General features: G+C 33.2%; 1 protein-coding gene across 1 annotated transcript; it reads right to left on the bottom strand.

Annotated features, from left to right (window-relative positions):
• Positions 1 to 4535: 4535 nt before the first annotated feature.
• On the bottom strand, positions 4536 to 9664 carry LOC147383780 (elongation factor 1-beta 1-like). The gene is made up of 6 exons (XM_086425957.1): positions 9503 to 9664; positions 9269 to 9385; positions 7122 to 7203; positions 6533 to 6656; positions 5827 to 5940; positions 4536 to 4884 (listed from the first exon to the last, which is right to left on the bottom strand). Exons 1-6 carry the CDS (start codon positions 9586 to 9588, stop codon positions 4721 to 4723), a joined length of 687 nt encoding a protein of 228 aa, XP_086282083.1. The 5' UTR covers positions 9589 to 9664; the 3' UTR covers positions 4536 to 4720.
• Between the last annotated feature and the right edge of the window lie 789 nt (positions 9665 to 10453).

Genomic DNA, 10453 nt, shown 5'->3' with positions numbered 1-10453 from the left:
CTACGCTTTATCCCGCACACCAAGGATGTCAATGGATCGAGATCGATCTAGGACAGATTCGGATCTAATCTAGAACCAATCCGATTAGGATTAGTCAGACAAGGATCCAATCCAATAATTAATCGGATTGGATCCTTGTCTAATTCGGTTTCTCATTGACTCTCAATGCCAGGATCCAAATCTCGACACTAGGGATGTCAATGGATCGGTTGAGGTTGGATCAAGTTTGATCTATGACCTATCCGTTAAATATTAGATTGTACAAGGGGTGTTCAATCGAGTAAACTGGACCGGACCAAACCCGTTTTTATTGAGTTTTGGTCTAGTTGGGGTAAATCGAAACCTAGATCGAACTGGCTAATTCCAAGTTCAACCTAGACCGATGGCCTGAAGGTGAACCCAAACCCCTCCCAAAATCGAACCAAATTCTAGTGGACCCAAACCAAACTAAAGTCGATTTGGGTCGGTTCAATTCAATGGGTTGCCAATACTCTATAAATTATAATATTTTTTAAGAAAAAAATAAACATATGATAAACATAAATTTTCATACAATAAATTACTAATCTATCTATAAAAAGACCATTAGTTTATCCATAAAAGACCATTAATCTATGTCCTGACCCCTAAAATAATTCATAATAATTATTATACACATGTATATTTATTGCATAATGGTTCGGTTCTCGGTTTGATTTAGTTCTAGACAAGCTTGATACGAGAGCCAAACCAAATTGATCGATTCTCCATTTTCATAACCCTGAACTGAACCGCAACTTGTTTTAAACCAAACCACACCAAAGTTATTGATTTGATTCGGTTCTCGGTTTGAATCGGACCAAGTTGCACCCCTAAATAAAATATCAAAAGTGCTCTAATCATTCGAACTCACCACTTTCTTCTAAAAAAATTAGATTTCCAACATCCTAGTCGAGTTTCGGAGACTCCATTACAATGGAAAAGATTTGTGAAGGAAGAAGAAGCCAATTTCAAGGGTTTTTTAAGCATTTGAAATATTTATGTAGAAAGGTATGATTTTTTTTCAATTTTTTTACTTCATTTTTGGATGAAAATCGATTGAGGATGATTCTTTTGGTTTGAAATCATCTACACAAGTTGTTATGTCAAGTTTTTAGTTGATCTTTCATGTATTTTAGTCGAAAAAACTCGAAAAATGAAAACAAATCGATTTTACTAAAGTCAAGCTCACCATTTTTTATTTTCAGGTTGAACATTTTTATTGCCAAGTTCAACAAAAATAAAAAATTGGTGAGCTCAACAATAAATAAAACTCGTGAATTTGACGATAAATGAAAATTGGTGAGCTCGACAATAAAAATGTTGAACTTGACAATAAATAAAAAATGGTGAGCTTGACACTTTATAAATTTTTTTGAATCTCAACTTTGATCTTCATTTTTTGTTATAAATCGTCGAAATAAATCAAAAAATATATCTAAATGTTCATAATTAGAAATATCTCATTTCATTCGTCATTCATAATATAAAAAAATCGTTGGAAATGATTAGAATCGTAGTTGGAAACTCTAAGTATGTGAAGAAGATGAAAAAAATGAGTAGTTCAGGTATTTTAAGAACTTTATAACCAGAGGTTGAGACTTGAGGGACCGTTAAGAGATAAAACGTTTACTAAATGGACTATAAAGAAATCACCAAAACTCAAGGATTAAAATTAGAAGAAAATCCCTCCGCCAAGGTCCTTTAAGTAATTTTTCAAAAAAAAAAAAATCATAAAATTATGAAATATTTTTTTAATGTGATCAATACATTCTAAATTTGGAAGTTCGGTCATCCTTTGATAAGAATTTTCTTTTTTAATTTTAAACGTTGATCGAAACTATACACCCAACATGGGTAAGGTGTCATTTGATGATGATCCAACATGGCTATATATGAAGTTAGCATGCTGAGACTCGTAGAAAGAAAAAAAAGACAAAAACACCCACCAAGGGTTAGTTGAGATAGTAAGTAACGATTGGGTTTGCTTCCCAGGTTGTGATTTCAAATCTTTGTATGCCCCTTTACATAAAGCGGTTACTTACTTGTCGTAACACATAATAGGATGAGACGGTGCACGCGGCCCTAGGTAAATTAGTCTCACCTAACATGAGGATATTTCTTACGTTACCCAAAAAAATAAAGACATAAAGAAACATGAAACCTCGACAATTAAAATATGAAATCCAATAATTGGGATAATGAACATATCCCTAAGATACACCATACACCCTAAAAACAAGACAATAGAATCTCTCAAACAGATTTGATTCTTCATAATGTTACAATAAATTTGTGGAATCCACTTAATAGATTTGCTAAATCAATTATAATTAGATTTGCAAATGTGTTAGGATGTAATTTGTTATATTTTACTAAGAGTCATGATGAAAACAAGCGAATTTGGTATGTGGCTGATGTGACAAGAGTGCAGAACCGCACATCTTTTTTCTGTGTATCTCGAGTGCTCTTGCCATGTCAGTCGCATACCAAAACCGCGTGCAATCATCACAACTCTTTTATCAATCCAAAACAAATTATAGCATAAACTATTTCACTTGGCAGTTCAGTATAAGAGAGTTACTATTGCCACCCAAACTTTTGCTAATGCCACACCAATTCCAATGTAAATCATTAAGGAATTGTACAACAGTGGTATGGCATTAGCAAAAATTGGTGTGGTAATAGCAGCTCTCAATAAATTGATTACATGTTGGAGTGAACTTAGTGCGCACAATAGCAACACCCAAAAAAAAACAAAAGGTAATAAGTGTAGAAATCCAAGTCATTCCATCGTTCAAGTGAATTAGACAGAAGGACAGCAATAATTGGTGTGGAAATATAGATGGGAATCGCTCTCTTTGCTTTTGCTTGGCCTTTTATAACAATAAAATATATAATTTTAACAAACCCATGCTTTCTTTTTGGTCCACGCCGCCTCCTTTTTTTTTTTAACATTCATTTGTGTGGGTCAGATTACACATTTGTATTATGTGGGTCAGATTCCGGTCATTAATGATGGCAGATTATCATGTCCCTTAACTTTCCTTGAGTCATTCTTTTGTGGGTCAGATTCCAATTGACTTGATAATTCTTTTACCAGGAGCAAATCCACCCCCCCCCCCCCCCCCGCCCAGCCCATTCCCATGTTTTGGGAAAAAGAATCTTAATTCCTACTCATACCCTAGAGTATGGTTTAAAATATTATGTCAATTGAATGTTTTAATTAATGAAAAAATTGATACAGTATCAACCATTCGACACAAATCAACACATCCCGATACATTCCCAAAATATTTAATGTTTTGGAGTCAATGGTCCGTATCGGTTTTGACAAATACTGATATGTATTGATCGATATATTTTGATATTTTAAACCATGATCAAGAGGAAACTTCATTAATACAGTTATTTTGTTACTTAAACATGGACTTTGTAGGAACAAATCTTCGGCCAAAAGTCCATCATCCATTCAAAGAGGGGTTGGGTTGTTGTCAGACCCTATTAGGGTGAAACATGTAACAAAATAAATGAAAGGAGAACCCCAAGGGATTGGCCTAGTGGCAAGCTGAGCCTTGAAGATATGAACTCCACGAGAAGGGTATGTTCAAAAACCCCTCGAAGATATGAACTCCTTTGGGCCACCCTCGATGATACAACCAAGATTTTGATTAAAATAATAATTATTTTTAGATTTTAAATATTTATTATATAAATAAAACATGATTTTATGATCAAACATTTTCTAATCTTATCTTATTTTATTACAAAATGATAATTATTCTAATTTAAATATATGTAAATCAATATAAACCAAGTTTAATGGATTGAGACAAATTTTGAAACTATGGTTCTTACAGATAGCCAAGAATAATTTAATTCTTAATTCAAATAAGTTTTCTAGTTCGATTAGAAATTCAACAGACATTGAAAATCAGTATATACTTGTCAAAGGAACAAAAAAAAATTACTGTTCTTTTATATCTATTCGTGAACATTTTATGATAAACCACCACGACCGCTAATCTATGCTCTCTTACCTGACAGTTAACAGAATCGTAAATCATAAACCACAATCCAAAGCAAAGGAACTATGATTCTGAGAAGGGAGTGTACAAAGAACGTATAAAAAAAGAGCGTCAAATTATTACCACTTATTTATATGCATCAATAATAAAAGATGAGTTGTGCTGCTGAGGACACATGGGGACAGGCTTGATGTGGCGCACGCATGTCTGTAGTTACATGTTACTTGTATCTCGAAGAAAATACATCTATGGGCACTGAAGTTACTCCAGCATTAATCATAAAAGAGTTCTTGACCAAGGGAAAAGAAACTCATGTGTTCACGCATACTCACTATTTTTGGGCAAAATCCAACAATGAAGCTAAAAGATTTGCCTCTACTATTTCAGAATTGTGATTTATTTGTTGAAATTTCTTGCCATTAAATCTAAAAAATAAAAATATTTTATGTTGAACCACCATAAAAATATTAAACCTTACTGACAAGAAGCTAAAGTTGACTACATCCACAAAATTATATAAATGAACTAGAAATGTTCCTCACGAGGCATGATTTTAACTCACGAATTTCAAAAGTAAATCACATAAACATCGTCTTAAGGGGAAGGAAAAAAAAAACCTAGCAGAAAGGAATCCATTTGATCGGGGGATTACCAGCAAAATATCGTCAATTATCTCAGATTTTATTGAAAGCAACGATATCACAGCTTTGTATGTATTCATTGGCGGGCTCAACAGTGAGGTGTTCCTCTATGAGAGTGTCGACCGAGACAAGGTCATCTACTATGGTCATCATGATCTGTAGCTTCTTAATGCCATAGCCGACAGCGACTAGTTTAGCTGCATTACATCATATATACAGTTATTGCAAACAAAATCAGATAGAAGTTCAAACCAATAACTGATACAATATAGAACAAGTTCGAGGTTCGGAAAAAACAGTGAACCTAACGAACCCCTTCCATGATTTCGTCAATGTTAAAATGTTTGTCCCATTACCTTTAAAATAGGTTAGGTGTCTACATGGCACGCTTTAGTTGGTGTTAAAAACACCTTGGGCTCCTAATCAAGGTGATCGCGCAGGCCAATGTGTTTATTTCCTAATCAACTTGTGCCACATAGACAACGTTCCCATATATTGAAACGAGACATCGTATGGGATCTCAACTCTTTTTAAAAACCCAAGTTTTGTTCAATATTAGAAATACCCCTATGTTTTTAAACTGATGATATGCACCCTCAACCTGATTCTTCTTCTAAGAGATTGACATAAATGACTTAAATATCCACCACAAACTAACTACCAGGTTCATTCAAGAGAAGCGAACCACGAACCACAAACCGTGAACCCAAATCAAACCGAGCGAACCAACGAACAAGGCACAGTGACAAAAGTCAGGGTTTGGGGATGATTCAACAATAGAAAGCTTTGGAAAAATAGGCAAAAATCGATGAAGTTGGGAAAACATTGGATAAATTTTTAAAAAAAAAATGTACAAAAATGTATTGCATACATTAAATGATAAAATAACACTTGAAAATGCTGAAAATAAAAATAACATAGGATTTTTTTCAAAAAATTGTTGATTAAATCACAATTAATTGTGATTTTTGAAAAATCAAAGAATTTTTCAAACCCTTGATTTAATCGATGACTATTAAAAGTGTGATTTAGTTGCGTTTTTTTTATTTTTGTCACTAAGGAATCAGGTAAAATAGGTTCACACGTTAGTGCTTAATAAATAACTAGTGTTTCATTAAGAAGAAGAAACCAAAGCTTACATGCTCCCCAGAGGAGGCCAGGCATCTCGAGGCTGCGGACAATCTCCTCTAGCTTCTTCATGTCAGTTTCATCATCCCAAGGTTTCACTTCCAAAAGAACGGAGGATTTACCACCTAAATAAAAGATGTCCAATAGAGTATATAAGAATTGGAAATAAACAACTTATGGCAGTAATTAAGGAAATAATTAGTGGATTCACATTCAAATATGTCTACAGCTAGGTAAAAAAGAAGGGTTTTAAGACAGCTGAATGATACAACTCCAAATATAAAATTCAAATGTCCAGTAAATGAAGAGAACTACTATTGGCACCTCAACTTTTACTTAGACCCCAATTAAAATAAAATATAAAATAAATGAAGAGTATAGAATAAGTAAAAAATTGGGATGCCAATACAAACTCTCTTTTTTTAGATTTCAAGTTGTTAGATTTAGGACTTTATATGAGCCTAATCCTAATTGTCAACAACGGCTGAAGTTGTTTGAATGTGTTATCATGCTTTTGTAATGTTGCCGTAATAACTTGAACCAAACTTCAACTCTTGTAATGTTTGGATGGTGTGTTTTAATCTTTAATTAGGGTGTTATAAATAATTAAGAAATTGAGGTGTAATAAGTAAATGTTGGGGTGCCAAAAGCATCTCTCTAAATGAATTGATGACTGACCACTACAGCTAACCTAGTTTTATTGTTAAAATAACTTACTCTCCTTCTTCTTGGAAGATGCTTTAACAGCCACCTCTCTCGCTTCTGCCGCCTTCTTGTCTTCCTCTGTCTCATCACCGAAGAGATCCAAATCATCATCATCGTCATCTCCCGCTGGAGAAGCCTGTAAGTTTAAAAAAGTTACACCAATGAAGGCTCCAAGTCTACCTTAAAAACAAAAAAAACAAAACTAAGTCAAACTCACTCAGGAAGAACAACCCCCATTCAGGGAATCTCTCCTTCCCATGCGTTCAATACATATTGTACAAACTAATGTTTTTAAATGTGGATGCTTAATATGAGTCACTTCAAAGCATTAGCCAAAAGAAATGGGAGTCAAGATTAGTTCAGGATTAAATCCAATTTAATCCAATAACAGTAGGATAAAATCTGAATCTGAACACATTCATTTTGATAAACTATATGCATAAAATATAAAAATACAAAATAGATTTAAACATAATGCATATATTTCAGTGATATATTATTGGATCGGATCATTAACAGATCCCAAATCCTTGATGGATTGAATTGGATTTCCGTCTAATCTGACCCATTGACAACACTAACAAAAATTTCAAATACCCACCTTTTTGACTTCCTTTGCTGGAGCAGATTCCGCTGGAGCAGCTTGGCCACCTATTTTCACTCCAACGGCCTTGCCAGGAAACCTGCAAGTAATGGATAAAGAACAGATTAAATGATTAAAAAAATAGTGTCATTGTATAGGATTATCTATCAGATAGAAAAAAAACAAATAATTTTGCTAAACTGCAACTTTAGCCATATTCATGGAGTCTTTGAAACTCCTGATGGCTATCCATTTCAGCCATGACATGAAATGGTATGCACACTTGATCACAAAGAATATGGCTCCATTGAGACCAAATATTTTGTATTATATATACTATATAGTATCATACAAATGAAGTTATTAAAAAATAATACTTTAGTACTTATTTGAATTTTTTCAGTAAATATAAATTAGTTATTTATTGTGGAGACTTTCAACTATTCAAATACAAATTATTTCTATTTTGCTAAAATATAAAATAATAATATTTAATCTCATTACTTATTGTAATGGCTTGAAATTTGATTGTGCGGATTTGAAGTTGAGAAATATGCAATAGTTATCCTAATTTTTTAATATTAGTTATTTAAAAAGTATATTATTTATTTAAAAATATCATGCACGTGAGGCTTACGCCTCAAGGGCCAAGGCCCTAGCTAGGCTAGCCAGCTGCCTTGCCTCACACTTCAGCATATAAAAACATTAATATATAAGGCATAAATTATTTTTTAAATTGAAAAATAATAACATATAATAGCAACATTTATTATAAAGATGTGCCCCAAAAGAAGGGGTCAGGCTAGTTAGATGCTTGAACCCATAACCATTCCTGGTACCCCCCACCCATACAACCCGGAAAATAAACAACGGACGAGCTTCCACAACATAGACTATACTAATCGGAAAAAAGAAAGAAATTTTTTTTTTGAATCTTGCCAATAGTTTGTTCCCAGGATTAAGATAAAAGAAGAAAGAGATGTAAGTAAAGGGCCTCTTTGATAAGAATTCACTTGGTGACATGTATAGCTGTTTATGGAAAAGAAAGTTTTATCTTATATATGTAATGAAACAATCCCCCAAGTAATGGGCCCTAACTTTCAAAGAGTTTTAATCAAAACCCTTTCCTTTCTAAAATAGTGAGGGAAAAGGCCTTACTAAGCCTCATCCACCGTCAAAAAGACCTCAAAAATTTTATACGAATCTCAAGGTCTTTTTGACAATGGATGAGACCTTAGTAAGACCTTTTTTTCCTCACTACATTAGTAAGGCTAATAGGACTCCCAAAAAAAATCACAGTTCTCAAAGAAAACTATACCATATTAGAGGAGGTTGTGAGTTCAATACTTGCCAAAAACATTTTTTACATAAAATTTGATTGTATTTGTATGAGGATCTAGGACTCCTGACAGCGGTGCAATCTATAGTGTGATCATAATAGTTGATCAAGATATGAAATTAACCGTTGATCAGGATCAAAGTATTGAGAGGTGATCTTGATCCTTGTCTGATCACTATGTCCAATAACAAATGATCTTGACCATAGATCTAATCACAATGTTTGATTAAATGTAATATATTAGGCAACCATTTACAATATATGATCAAAGATCGATGGAAAAGGTTAAAACAGGTACCACTATTGAATTCAAATTGTTCATTCTAAAGCTCAGGAACGGACAATCGATACTAAATCGATAAAAAAAAAAGTATCATTTAAATCATTCATTAAAGATCAAACCGTTGAGATTAAAATCAAATATAATAAATGAGATCATAATTACTTGTTCTAGATTATCAAAATCAACACTTTAAGTGCTTAATTGGGATATTTCAAGAAAAGCTATGAACGTTTCAATATTTAATATTTTAGCTAAAATAAATTACAGTTAAATAATAACTAGTACTTCTAAGAAAAATCTAGAAAAAAACACTTTTTTTCCAAAATAAAGGATTTTGCTATATTTCTTATAAAAAACAACTTGAGATCACTCCCCTCCGTGGTTTTAAAAATCTACGAAACCGAAAAACAAACACTAGAAGACTTGAAATCTTTTCTGGAAAAAAAATTCCTAAACATGAGGCAGAACTAAAAAAAAAACCTAAATCACTTATATTAATACATAAAAATTACAATAAGACTGTAAATAATGAGAATCGCGAACCTTGCGCACAGATGCGAAGAAACAGTTTCGTACCACCGACTCGCATTCCGAAAAGATTCGGTTGGCTTCTCCAAAACTGCCGCGAAAACCTTAATATCATCTTTAGTTAGTCGATCTCTGCGAATCCACCAAAAATCAACAACAAAAAAAAGATTTTTAGCAAAAAAAGAAATAAATTGAGGAATTAAGAAGAAAAATTACTTCGATTAGTCGAATCAGAGAGTGAGAGTTTACCCAGAAATATAGGTTTTTCCAGAGAGGTACTCTTCGAGGGATTTAAGGCCTTTTTCTGTATGGAGATCGGAGAATGAGATCGTCATTGCAGCAGAGGCAGTAAAGGAGGCTGAAACCCTAAAACCAATTGAAAGAAACCCTAAAATCCAAAGAGGAGTGGCAGTGTTGCAAGATAGGTACTTATAAAGAAGAAAATTACCAAATGGACCCTGAAAGAGGGATTGTTTTTTAAATAGCTCCTAAGTTTTGGGTGATTTCTGAATAATCCATTTAGTAAACCTTCTGTTTTTCCTTTAATGGATGGTCCCTGACTCTCCCTCGTTATTGGCGAACTCACCACTTGTTATTCATGGGTCTTGTTAACATGTGCCCTAAGGGTACGGGTTAAAGTATAATAAATGCACCTTGGGACCAAGCACATGGGGGGTACTTTTGGTGAAAAAAATATTTTTTGAGGGCAGTTTCGACACAAAAATGAGATCCCAAAACGTATTTAATGAACTTTAACATCACAAGTTAACAAAATCCTTTAGTTGTGGTCGAGGTCATCATTTTTATTCTCAAATTCACCAATTTTAATTAATTGTCGAGCTCACCACTTTTAATTATCGAGCGACTTAATCAATTTTTATTGTTGAATTCGACAATTTTAAAAAAAAGTTGAACTCAACATTGGAGTGGTAAAATCCACTCATCTTTGTTTTTTGGTTTTCCAACTAAAATACATGGAAAAGTAGACTAAAAACTTGAGAAAATGACTTGTCTAGATGATTTCATACTAAATGAATCATCCTTGATCGATTTTTATCGAAAAAAGAAGAAATTTTTTAAAAAACATCCTAGTTTTTTACATCTATCTTCAGAAGTTTAAAAAAATAGTAATGATAATCCGACTCCCGCCTCTATGCCCCCATCACAAAACCATATAGATCATTTACCAAGGGATACACA

The sequence above is a fragment of the Akebia trifoliata genome, chromosome 15 (genome assembly GCF_017979445.1).
Source record: "Akebia trifoliata isolate Shusen 1 chromosome 15, ASM1797944v1, whole genome shotgun sequence".
NCBI classification, from domain to species: Eukaryota; Viridiplantae; Streptophyta; class Magnoliopsida; order Ranunculales; family Lardizabalaceae; genus Akebia; species Akebia trifoliata.
The sequence above is the reverse complement of the archived record's forward strand: the minus strand, read 5'-3'. Positions and strand labels throughout refer to the sequence as shown.